Source organism: Saccopteryx bilineata, chromosome 1, assembly GCF_036850765.1.
Source record: "Saccopteryx bilineata isolate mSacBil1 chromosome 1, mSacBil1_pri_phased_curated, whole genome shotgun sequence".
NCBI lineage: Eukaryota > Metazoa > Chordata > Mammalia > Chiroptera > Emballonuridae > Saccopteryx > Saccopteryx bilineata.
In genome coordinates, this window is record NC_089490.1 from 393,305,020 (window position 1) to 393,318,240 (window position 13,221).

The window sequence follows — 13,221 nt, forward strand, 5'->3', positions numbered from 1 at the left end:
TCTGTGGGATATAAAACTGAAAGCAACAAATGAACAAACAAGACAAACAACAAAAACTCATAGACACAGACGACAGTTCGGTGGTTACTAGAGGGAATAGGGGTGGGAGGAGGCAGTAAAGGGCAAAGAGGGTCAAATATATTGTGACAAAAGGATATTTGATTTTGGATGGTAAACAATGCCATATTCAGATGATGTATTACAGAATTGTATACTTTAAAACCTATAAATTTTATTAACTAATACCCTGATAAACCTAATTAAATCATCCATCTCAGAACAATATTGAACTGTCTGTGCTGTTTTAGAGATAAGAAAACTGAGCATAGAGAATTTTCCCTAAGTTATTCAGAGAATATTACCTTTCAATAAATAAATTATAATGAATAAAGAAATGGAGAGTGAACCAATAGATTAAGAAGGTTTTAGAGACATAACTAATTTCAGTATATGAACCCTAACTAAAATGATATGAGCATAAAAAAATAAAAAAGTAAACAAGCAAACAGAAAAGAAACAATGAAGAATATTAAGACTGACTATATATTCAATAATATTAAGTAAATGCTATTAATTTATTTTAGGTATAAGGACGTTTGATAATTTCTGTTAATATTTTGGTGTGATAATAGTATTTCATAATATTAAGGAATTACTATTAAAGATTTTGTGGCTGTGATAATGGTATCATGGTTATTTGTTAAATATATATATTTATTTTAGAAATTATCCTGAAATATTTACAAATGAAATTATGTAACATCTGAACTTGCTTTAAAATAATACTGGAGGCCCTGGCCGGTTGGCTCAGCGGTAGAGCGTCGGCCTAGCGTGCGGAGGACCCGGGTTCGATTCCCGGCCAGGGCACACAGGAGAAGCGCCCATTTGCTTCTCCACCCCTTCGCCGCGCTTTCCTCTCTGTCTCTCTCTTCCCCTCCCGCAGCCAAGGCTCCATTGGAGCAAAGATGGCCCGGGCGCTAGGGATGGCTCTGTGGCCTCTACCTCAGGCGCTAGAGTGGCTCTGGTCGCAACATGGCGATGCCCAGGATGGGCAGAGCATCGCCCCCTGGTGGGCAGAGCGTCGCCCCTGGTGGGCGTGCCGGGTGGATCCCGGTCGGGCGCATGCGGGAGTCTGTCTGACTGTCTCTCCCCGTTTCCAGCTTCAGAAAAATGAAAAAATAATAATAATAATAATAATACTGGAATTAAAAGAATGGGTGGGTTTATAAATGAAATAAGATTGGACAGGATTTGATTTTTTAAACTCGTTGATGGGTACATCTAATTTCATTAAACTATTTACCTTTGCATATTTTAAAGTTCTGTCCAATAAAATGGTTTTAAAATTTAAAAAAAGAAAACAAAACTGAGGTAGAAAGAGAAAGTAAAACTTCCTTTTTCACAACTTTACTAGCTAGACTGAATGCCAAAATTCTGAATTCCAAATTTTTAGTCTATAACTTTCTATTAAGATACAGCTCCTTTCTTGTCTATTTTCTAAACTGTGCTCCAAACAGTAGTCATGGATCTTCTTGGATTCAAAATAAAAAGGCATTTTAAATAAATATTAGAAGACAAGGGACCCTCTAGAAGAGAAACAAACCATACCACTAATAGAAGGCCGGGCTTAGAAGGACCCACTAGACTGAAAGGTATTGAAACTCTCCTGTCTGGGCCTGTCTAGGTCACAAAACAGGCCTTCCTCTTCCTGTTTCCTGAGTGCACATATCCCCAACACCCCAAGTTTATCTTGCCTTTCGCCAGATTCCGTAATTTGAAGATGACGAATTTCAATATGACAAATACGGGATGACTGGAGGTGGGGAACTCTAGATTGAAAACTCTACTACAGTCTTCTCTGGAGCCCTTCATCTGAGGAATCATATAATTATCGGTGTTAAAATGAAAGCATTGGTAAAGTGGGTTTCTTGGGGGGTCTCATTGGATTGGTAATGATTTCATCCGGAGCCGGAGTCTGCTACCAGTTTCCCTTTATCTAGCATGCACATGTCAGGAAGGATGCAGAGAGGATCTATGGGCTGGGCCGGCCCACCTGTCCCCCACTCTACTCCTCCACGGCAGGAAGCGAGACCTGCCCTAGGTCTTTAGAGTGGCGACTGGGCTGACAACAATTGGAAGGAATGGTTGAGGTTTAGCCACCTGAATCATCTACAGAAATGTTTCCTTCCAGGTTGCATGATACTTTCTACCTTCTGGACCAGAATTCTCTACCATTCATCTCGCTCAGGAAATGCAAAACTGTGCAAATCTATTTTTTTTATTGTTTTCATTATCTGGGTTGTTCTATCCGCCAGAACACCCGAGCTAACACATTTCTAAAGTAGTAGAAAACCTTGTAGCTTAGTTCATTTTGGTATCAAGTGCTCCTGAGCGTGATGTTGAACTAGTTATTTTGTTTTCCTTAGTTTTCTCATCTTGGAAAAAAAAGTGGATAATACTCACTTTAGAGGATGGCTTTAGACACTAAAATGATTGACATATGTAAAAATGTCTAGTTTTAGTTTAAGTCACTGAAAAAGTATGAAGTTCCTTTTTGAATTACCTGCATGAAGGCCATTAGGTATCCATAAAATAAAAGTGAAAAAAAGCAGAGCTGGATTCTAGTGAAATTCAGGTAGAAATGTGAAATTGCCCAATACAGGATAAGAACTTGGCTTCTACCTCGTCTCAACATAAACTATTCCTCCAAAACAGTTCAGTATGTATTTACCAAACACCACTTTTTCTCTTTTCTCCTGTCATTTGCCTCCCTTCATCTATTCCTCCAGTTCTCAAATTGCACTCCAAACAACTTTTTAAAAAGACAATATGCAAGATTTTTTTTGTCATTGTTTCCACTTTGGACGTACCTTAAATATATAAAAACAAAAACTCAAGACACTGTGGAATTCATCCAGCATAGAAATTGGCTTAGTGACTCAGCATGAGTAAGGATGTCAGCAATAAAAGTTGGCAAAGAATACGGAATGAGTTCCCAAAAATGACAAACCTTACGTTACTCCAAAGTTTTGCAATGAGGAATCTCTCCTAAGCCATGTAGCCAATACTTGTACTGCTGGTTTTAATTGCTTTGGAATGAAAGGTGGTGTTATATTTTCAGGCCACAGTTATCTGCTCCTTCAGAGTTCCTCTGAATAAAAAGCCAAGCCAAAAAACAAACAAACAAACAAAAAAAAACCCTGAAGTTATAGTGCTGTGTTGTCTTGATTTCATACTAAATCACAGAACAAATGAACGTACCCTGGTCTTTTCCCAGCCTTTGTGAATCCCTAATTCTTAATCTGTGGCACTTCTGTTCCTTCTCCTCACAACACTCTTCACTCTTTTCTTTCTTTCCCCCTCCAAATCACATCTCTGCAGTTGCCTACTATGTGATCACTCTATGATCTCCAGTAGCCCCCAAGGGGCAAGTGCTCATAATAGAATGACCATTTCAATCACAAATCAGTCCAAAAGTATTTGTGCAGTTTCTGTTCTTAGCATCAAATGCTTTGCCTTTTGTGCCACCAAAACCGTGACCCTGTATTTGCCCCAATCATAGTTCCTCACACTTTACTCTGGGCGGACTGAGGTCAGGAGAGAAGTGAAAATCAAATCTTCCAGCACTACCTTCTATCTGCTTAGCAGTACACCCACCACACATGCAGATAGCAGCCACATCTTTACTCCTTTATTCCCTAAGAGTTTCTCCTCCAAGAAGCTCCTCACTCACCCAACTCTTCCATTGTCACACGCCCAGGATTCTCTGGTGCCACAGATTAGGAGGAACCGCTTTGGCCCGCGCTGAAGAAGAGGACCGCAAAGGAACTGAATGAGACAGACTGAAGCAGCCTCTATAACCCTTTTTGGTTCCTGTATTTGCTTAGCACTTCCTCTCTTTTGATTTGGTGAATTGCGTTTTCTCTCTCTCTCCCTCTCTCTCTCTCTCTCTCTGTTTTGTAGGTCAGAATTTTAAAAATGGGACTGACATAAAAAGGTTGGCAGGAAAATTGGAATTCTGGTGGTACATTGGCCAGGGGCATTAAGATTCAAAATTTAAATTTGAGTACCTAGTACATGCCAGAATTCACCTTGAACTCATGGATATGGCAGATCTGCTTTTGTGATTTTTCCCAATGTGGGTATCCCACTGCAACTTTGCATCCAGAAAATGTTTTTCTTTTATGAACCTGGGGAGCCACAGAGGCATAGTTTGCTTCATAAAACTTCCATCCAAGTTAACCGGCACCCAATTCATTTTGCTGTTTTTATTCAGTTATCCAGAAATTGTTTATGTGAGTTCCTGAATAGATTTTAAATCCATTAAATGTGGTAGAGGTGGTGGGACCTGGTTTCTTTCTTTCTTTTTTATTCAGTGAAGAGGAGGGGAGACAGAGAGACAGATTCCTGCATGTGCTCTGACCAGGATCCACCCAGCAAACCCACTAGGGGGCAATGCTCTGCTCATCTTGGAGTTGCTTTGTTGTTCAACAACCAAGCTCTTCTTACAGCCTGAGGTGGAGGCCATGGAGCCATACTCAGTGCTCAGGGCCAACTCGCTCCAACCGAGCCATGGCTGCAGGAGAGGAAGAGAGAGAGAGAGAGAAGCAAGAGGGGGAGGGATGGAGAAGCAGATGGGCACTTTTCCTATGTGCCCTGACCAGGAATCGAACCCAGGACATTCACATGCTGGGTCAATGCTCTACCATTAAGCCAACTGGCCAGGTCGGGGACTTGGTTTATTTCAATGGTTCAGACATCAAACTACTACAGGGTTCATAAAGTATGAGACTGGAAGATTTAAACCCCAGGTGCTAAGCTGCAGATGTCTCAATTAAGTACAGTTCCTGCCTAGTGACATTGCTTTACAGCAGTTTTCTGAAAAGTCATGCTGACGTTAACTTTTACCTTTTGTTAAACCGATTTTACTTACCTGAATAAAATGAAACTTTTACAAAGGCCTGCTATAGGAAGGCAGTATGTAAAGAACTATAATTATGACCCTGTGAAATAAACATTACCCCCTATTTTTACCTGTGATGAAATAGATTCAAGAAATAGTAAGTTACTGAATTAATAGGTAACTTTTCTATGGTGATGTAATCCACATTTAACTTCAAAGTCTATGAACCTTTCTCTATAACATGGCCGTCGTTTGTTTGTTTGTTGTTGTTTTTTGGTGGTCTAAAGCAATGTTTTTCAGCCCCCAGTCTGTGGACCAGGTCCATCAGAAATTTCAATTTCATGCCAGCCAGCAAAAGAGTTAACCACCCTGATGTTACATGAAGATTGTAGACCCAATGATCTTAGTCAAATGCGCTTATGCTCGGGGTGATTTATTTCTGCCTTAGCGGTACCTGAAATAATTCTATTTTCACCGGTCTCTGAGTGTAAAAAGGTTGAATACCACTGGCCTAAAGGAATCACTCTCACCATTCCCTAGTGACTCTGAAGACTTTTTTGTTTTAATGGAGATTCCTACTCTGCATTACTTTGAGCAGCCATTGGATGTCAGTGCTGTTCCAAAAGCCTGCGTACTGTAAATGTGGGTTTGACAAAATTCCTATCCACACTATGCCAGCTTTTACAACTGAAATGCCATTAGGCCCGTGGAAGTGCAAACCACTCAATAGAAAATAGAAAACATTTGCCTAACTTGAAGTAGTAACTCATACAAAACACTAGAAGGAAAAATGCACTTCAGTACGTGGCTTGCAAATATTGGGCTGTACCTGCAGCTTTAACTGAATGATTAACGTGAAATTTATAATTGGATTGCTCAGATCTTGCTCCCATCTGCTTTCTTTGGACATTTTACCTCCTCCGATGCTTTATTTTCTAGGGGTAAAAAAGTGGTCCTGCAAATCGCTCCTTGATTATAATGGATGAAAGTTGAAAAAAAAAGAGGAAGGAATGCCAGAGGCCCACTACCATCACCAAATGTAACTTGTAGATAAGCAAATGGAAATTCCCTTTTATCACATTAGGACGATTTATAATATTTGCATCCGCTGTCAGGCAGAAAATTCTGACAAAGTTGCTAATCTGACTGTGCTTCCTGTGTGGCAGAAACATTTAAAAACCACAGAAGCAGGTGGTTCAGAGTAGGGTGCCTGAAGGCCTTCAGTTTCTCTGGGTTGGTGACTTTAGTCACGCTAACAATTTCCCTTCAGTCCAGGGACCACAGCCAAGTCAAGCAGTTGACATTAGCTTCTTGTTCTCCACAATGTATACTAGAAATACAACTCCACAATTCTTTAAATAAACTTTTATTAAGAATCGAATACTGGCTGGCCTGTGGTGGCACAGAGGATAGTGTCCAACTGGAATGCTGAGGTTTCTGATTCGAAACCCCAGGCTTGCTACAAGGTCAAGGTACATATGACAAGCAATGAACAACTAAAGTGAAGCAACCACAGGTTGATACTTCTCATTCTGCCCTCCCTATAAAATCAATAAATAAAATCTTAAAAATAATAACCTGACTAGGTGGTGGCACAGTGGACAGAGCACTGACCAGGGATGCTGAGGTACTCAGATTTGAAACCTTGAGGTCTCCAGCTTGAGCACGGTTCATTGACTTGGCACAGGCTTGCCAGCTTGAGTGCAGTCACTGGCTTGAACGTGGGATCATTGAAATGATCATGGTCTCTGGCTCCAGCCCAAGATTACTGGTGTGAAGCCAAAGATTGCTGGCTTGAGCAAGGGGGTCACTGGCTGGGCTGGAGCGCCATCCCCCCTTCAAGGCACATATGAGAAAGGAATCAATGAATAACTAAAAGTGCTTCCCATCTCACTCCTCCCTTTCACTAAAAAATTTTTTTAAAAAATCAAATAATTGGTGGATAGGTCCTAACAACCCGACAGAACCAAATTCAGTCCTTGACCTCTAGTTGCTAAAGGTTGATGGGTCAGACAAGACGAATATTGCAGACACGAACACTAGCCCATCCAGACGAGGTGCTATCTAACCAAAACCAAGGTAAGGGCTATTACATGAGCACCCAAGAAATGCTCCGCCAAGCCAAGGGGGAAAAAGAATATAGAAAACCTTCCCAGGAAATCCTGACAAGATCAAATTTTGCGCCAGTATCTGCACAGGCATGGGACCTTAACCCGGAAACAGTTCCTCCAAGGAACATTATACTGGGACTGCGAAAACACTAAACTACTTTCCCCATCATGCCCCGGTAAAAAAAACTCCCAGCAACCTCTTGCTTCTGGTTTCCTAACTTTTTCCCCAAAACGAATAAGTAGGACTTCATCTCCCAGGATGCCTTCGGGCAAGTTAACCATGCGCATGCGGCAAAGAGGCGGGTCCTCTTTGCCCTCACGACCCCGCCTCTGTCCTACCGCCGCCATTTTTCCTGAGACTTTCATCCGGCAGCGACGGGGCTTTTTTTCTTAAAGGAGAAGCGACAGCTCAAAAATTTTTTTCTCTTCTCCCTGCAAGACTTGGCAACGCTGGGGACAGAAAGGCCACATACAGGAAAGTGGTATCGGGGCGGAGGCAGAAGAACGTCGAGGCTACTTCCGTGGCTTAAGGAGGGATAGAAAGAACCCTTGTGGCATTAGCGGTTCCTTAGGGAGGCAGGTGCGCGCGCAGCCACTTCAGGGAGCGCGCGAGGCGGGGAAAGGTGCGTTTTTTTACCCCTACCCTCCTCGTGAGACCCGCCCCTCCCACTGCCCCTAGAACGCGTGGAACTACGGAGAAGGGGAAAGGTCACTTTAGGATTGTCGCGAGACGCAGCCGTTTAACGGTGAGAACGGGTACGCAGGGAAGGAAACCTCGCGCGCTCCCTTGGAGCCGTTCCCTGATTGGTTGAAGCAAGGGGTGGGGCGGGAACCTAGTACGTCGCTGCGTGAGAGACCTTAGAGGGGCGGGGCGAGAGCCGTTCTTCCTCTTCGATTGGTCCACGGAGCGTTTTTCCGGGCGCGGGCGCGCGCGCGCGCGCGACGCCTGCGGTAGCAAGCCTTGAGTGGCAGGGGGCGGGGGGGGCACCCTCGGAGCCGGGCGGAGGGGAGGGGGCGGAGAGAGGAGCGCTGAGTGAGAGTGTGCAGGACTCCGGAAGGCGGGGGGCGGGGGGAGCAGCGCCGCGGCCGCCGCCGCCTCCGCCTCCACCGCCTGGGACGAGGGGGTGGGGGACGGGCGAGCCCCGATGCCGGGGGAGACAGAGGAGCCGAGACCCCCGGAGCAGCAGGACCAGGAAGGGGGAGAGGCGGCGGCGGACAAGGCAGCTCCAGGGGAGCCCCAACAACAGCCCCTGGCGGCGGCGGCGGCGGCGCCTGCGGGGACCACTAGCAGCCGCGTGCTGAGGGGAGGACGGGATCGGGGCCGGGCCGCTGCGGCCGCCGCCGCCGCTGTGTCCCGTCGGAGGAAGGCCGAGTATCCCCGCCGGCGGAGGAGCAGCCCCAGCGCCAGGCCTCCGGACGGCCCAGGGCTGCAGTCCCAGAGCGCGAAGCCCCCGTCTCCGGCTCAGGGCAAGAAGAGTCCGCGACTCCTGTGAGTAACGTCGTCTTTCTGGCAGTGGGAGAGACCCCTCTCCGTCCGCACGCTCCCCTCCCGGCTCCCGTAGCGCCCACTCCACGTGACACGCTGCCTGCTGTGCCCCCTGCCGGCTGCAGGACAGGTGTCGCACCGCTGCCCGGGCTGCTGTGCTATCTGTCCTCTCGGGTCTGGCTGGCGGGCCACCTCCCGCTCCGGGACGGCGGTCCTGGGTGCAGATGGCCTCTTCTCCCCAGTGCCTCCCCCGCTCCCTGCCGTCGCAGGCTGACCCCGCACTCCGGCGTCTGCGCTCCCTTTGTCAGCCTATCCCTTGCCGTCTTCCGGCGGCTCTCCAGTATTACATCACATCCCCGCTGGGAACCAGCAGCTCAGCGTTATTAGCTTCAAAAGTGTGCCCGGCCCCCCGCCCCTCCCCTGGCATTAACTTAAGAGCCAGTTGGTACTAGTTAGTAGCTTTCCGTAGTTTTTTTCGCTGCTAAAATTTTCACATTACTTTTCACTTATTTTGGAAATCGGGTGATTACTAGTAGGATAAAAACGTGGCTTGGCCAGTTTTGTTAAGTGTAGTCTCTCGTGACAAACTTATATGGGTTTTCTTTATTTGCCAAGTAACATGTTTGTTTTTGCATACGTTTTAATGTTAGGAATTTCATCCTTAAAAATTAGACTACTCTGAAAGGATTTCCTAGAGATAATGGAGGAACCAGGATCATAAATATTTTAAACTGCTTATTAAAATAATGTTCCACTATTGAAGATGCCAAAGCACACGTATTTGCTAGTTCTGGAAATTAATCACTTTAGCCATTCAATTCATGATTGAAAACATCATTTGTGTTTTTTACTCTCAAGTGAAACAAATTAGTAAAGGCAGGGAAAATTGAAGGGGGGGGGATCAGAGTTTTAATAGAATGTGGCAAGATTTAGTTTATACCAGACCCAGTTGATTTACAACTTAACATCTGTTCTAAAATTAAGAAGTTATTATTAGCCTTACTTAGATATAAATTCCTTGCACAAATTTCTTGAACAACTTGTGCCTCAGTTTCTTCATCTGTAGAACATAATGATAATTCCTGTGAGATTAATTTGTTAGAATTAATTGCAGTATGTGAAGCACTTAACAGTGATTTTCAACCATTTTCATTTCATGGCACACATAAACTAATTACTAAGATTTTGTGGCACACCAAAAAATCTTATTTTTGCTGATTGACAAAAAATATAGGTATAATTTTGATCCATTCACCGTCGATGGCTGTTGTTGTGTTGGCTGTTGTCATTTTTTAAATTGACAATCTAAAGGAAAAGAGGCAGTGTCCCTGACTAAATAGTCAGAGCATGTTTTAAAAATCTTGTTGCAGACCAGTTGAAAAACCTCTGACTTAGCACAAAGTCTGTTACATAGTGAAGTTGTTTCTTAGAGGCTGTTTTGAGTGGTGGGAGCATGATAGAGGTATAAGTGATGTGTAGTTGAGTATTTTCATGTCAGTTCTACAATACTTGTATTTTATTACATGTCGGAAGGCTAATGAGTTAGTATATATATATATTTTTTTAACTCCCTTTAATTCTCACCTACTCATTTGAGAGTTAAAATGTCTATATCTCCTTGGCACCTTTCCCTCGCTCAATTCCAACAATTTTACTTATAGGAATGATCTCAAGATAATTAGAGCTAGAGTAATAGATTTACCCTCTGTCATGGTTTATATTTTTCCTGACTCTTGACCAAAAAGTACTAAATGAGTCTTTTTACTTTACAGTACAAGTATTACAATGGCTAAACTTGGATAAAGATGGTTTAGTTATACATTTTCAATTTACTGCATGTGGTGGAAATGAAAGGAGTCTGATAGCATTTGAGCTTGGTAACCCTTAATCAGTAACTGGGCCTGGCACTGTGCTGAGCTAGGGTTTATGAAGATACGTGAGACATAGGCCTGGTCGGCAAGGCCCCTGCAGAATAAGGGGAAGAGTCATGATTCGTGGAGGCTGGTCAAATGCATATGCCTGGACAGATTTTCAGAGTGATGAAATAAAACTTTAAAACTAATTAAGTAGGAAGTTTAATCTTTTAAGAGACTTTAAGAAGTTTTGAGTTTTTCCTGAACCTTGGTCAAGTGCCTTCCGACTTGATTTATCTTTATTTTCCTAATATTGTTATAATAGATTTTTTTAAAAAGAAGTAGGGGATTTAATCTCCAATTACTTGTTTTATTCAGGTCCTTTTTTCATATCAGCATTGTCCCCTATAAACTAACTCTCCGTAATCAGCTTTTTAACCTACATTTGTTTTTCTTGATTGAAGAGATAGCAAAGCATACAGCAGCTTTAAAAGATCAATAAATACATCAAATTGGATGAGTTGAAACCTCTTTTCCTATTAGAAGGCAAATAATATAATGGCAAAGTCATTAGACTTAGAAGGTCAGGTCCCAGCTTCTACTACTCACTAAGTGACCTTGGGCAAGTCAGTTAACTTCTTTAATTCTGCCTTTTCATCTATAACTGATAACATATGGTTTGCAAAATGATGTGTATAGTTAGGTGATAATTAGGTTACAGTTTTCATAAACTAGCTTATGTTTATAACATTTCCATTTACATTGAAATGTTCAGAAGTTAATGAGAAGAATAGGATATCTTTGTGAAGCGAAATAAATGTTTCAGTGAATGTGCTCAAGAGAAAGGCATAAATTCAAATGCTAGAATCATTATAAATTAAAATTTAAAGGCTAAGGAAAGAAACCAGATTTGAAGAAAGGTTTTATATCAGTAGTACTCTGTAAGACTGAGGCTCACCTGACCTGTGGTGGCGCAGTGGATAAAGCCTCGACCTGGAAACGCTGAGGTTGCCGGTTCAAAACCCTGGGCTTGCCTGGTCAAGGCACATATGGAAGTTGATGCTTCCTGCTCCTCCCTACCCCTTCTCTCTCTCTCCTCTCTAAAATTAAAAAAAAAAAAAAAAAAAAAGACTGAGGCTCATCATTTTCCATAATTTAGCCAGTAAACCCCAGAGTTAAGATTCTTATACCTCAAATGCAGATGATTATATACTCATCTACTTTAAAATACATATATATCCAAAATTTTTTTCTTCCTCAAAAATCAAACCCCCTAGGCTTTCTACTAGTATGGAAACACAATGCAATTGTTAAATGAGGTTAAAATGCAAAAAGGCTTTTTTTCATTCTGCCATATGGAAGTCCTGTGTTTATCAGAATTTGAAACTCCAATAACTTTCTTAAACTTCTCAATTTAGCTGTTGCATTACCATGTTGACTAAAAGTGAGTATTCTTAGAGGTACTCCTTCAGGTCAGATGGGTTGTTAATGAAGGCAACAAATATTGCTCTATTTATTGCTAAAAGCAAAATGATAATAAACCTTTGGCTGACACTTTCTTGCTATTTACTGTTGTAAGGAAAAGGTGAGGATCATGGAGATAGTGAGAATGGATTGAAAAAAACTTACGGCTTTTTGGAGAAGGCTTTGGTTGTATAAGACTAAGATGTGAGTTTTCCTCCCATAAGGATCAATATAGTAATAGAAACACTGAACCATTCTGAAGGTTTTAGGAAAGGTTAATGTAGGTTTTAATTTTTAGCAATTATTTTGGTACTTTTTATTTAGACTTAGGATGATTAGTATTATCTTTTATTAAATGTTAATTGTGACATTGGCGATATAATTTGAAATAAAATTATGCCAAACTATTTAAAAACTATGAAATGGAAAAATGAAAGTGATTCTTTCTAAAGACAACAGACTGTATTTTGTTATGGCTCCTGTATTTGCTTGGATATTGTTTTGTAACCTGAGAGTCTTCATTTGTGTTGTTTTAAAAAAAGAGAGAGAGAAAACTTTATACTGCTCAGAGATACTGTATTGACATCTCTATGGTGAAGATCCAAGGCATGTTGCCTTTTTAAAAATGGATTTTGACTTGGGTTTTAATAAATGATTTTAGGGTTCCCTTTCAGGTTCATGAGAATTTTTTATTTGTTTTGCTTGACTAGTGGTGGCTTTATGGATAGTGCATTGACTTGGGACTCTGAGGTCCCATGTTCAAAACCCCGAGGTCGCTGGCTTGAGCATGGGCTCATCTAGCTTGCATGCTGGCTCGCTAGCTTGAGCGTGGAGTTGCTGGCTTCAGTGCGTCATCATCATCAACATGATCTCAGGATCTCTGGCTTGAGCTCAAGGTTGCTGGGTTGGGCAAGGGGTCACAAGCTATGCTTGAGTCCCTAGGTCAAGGCAACCAGTGAACAACTAAAGTGACACAACTGTGAGTTGATACTTCTTATCTCTTTTTCCTTCCCTCTTTCAAAACAAATTTTTTATTTGTTTTTATTTTTTAGAGATGTTTATTTTTTTACCTGACCGGTGGTGGTGCAGTGGCTAGAGTGTGGACCTGGGATGTTGAAGTTCTCAACGTAGACAAAATAGTATAATGAAACTCCAGTATTTATCAGCTAGATTTAACAGTTACTTAGTTTTTTTGTTGTTGTTGTTGTTTTGTATTTTTCTGAAGTGAGAAGTGGGGAGGCAGAGAGGACAGACTTCCGCATGCACCTGACCAGGATCCACCCTGCATGCCCATCAGGGGGGGCGATGCTCTGCTTATCTGGGCCGTTGCTCCATTGTGGCCAGATCCATTCTAGTGCCTAAGGTGGAGGCCATGGAGCCATCCTCAGCACCCAGGCCAACTAC

General features: G+C 42.5%; 2 protein-coding genes across 3 annotated transcripts in view; one reads left to right on the plus strand and one right to left on the minus strand.

Moving 5' to 3' along the window:
* Nucleotides 1-3,868, minus strand: part of LPXN (leupaxin) — a 43,287-nt gene extending 39,419 nt beyond the window's left edge. Inside the window, exon 1 of the mRNA XM_066253997.1 lies at nt 3,734-3,868. Coding sequence (XP_066110094.1) covers nt 3,734-3,746 — 13 coding nt within the window. The 5' untranslated portion in view covers nt 3,747-3,868. The remainder of the gene's footprint in view (nt 1-3,733) is intronic.
* Nucleotides 3,869-8,030: 4,162 nt separating this feature from the next.
* ZFP91 (ZFP91 zinc finger protein, atypical E3 ubiquitin ligase) overlaps nt 8,031-13,221 on the plus strand; it is a 33,464-nt gene continuing 28,273 nt past the window's right edge. For both annotated transcript variants that reach the window (XM_066251578.1, XM_066251579.1), the window contains exon 1: nt 8,031-8,503. In XM_066251578.1, coding sequence (XP_066107675.1) covers nt 8,160-8,503 — 344 coding nt within the window. In that variant the 5' untranslated portion in view covers nt 8,031-8,159. The remainder of the gene's footprint in view (nt 8,504-13,221) is intronic.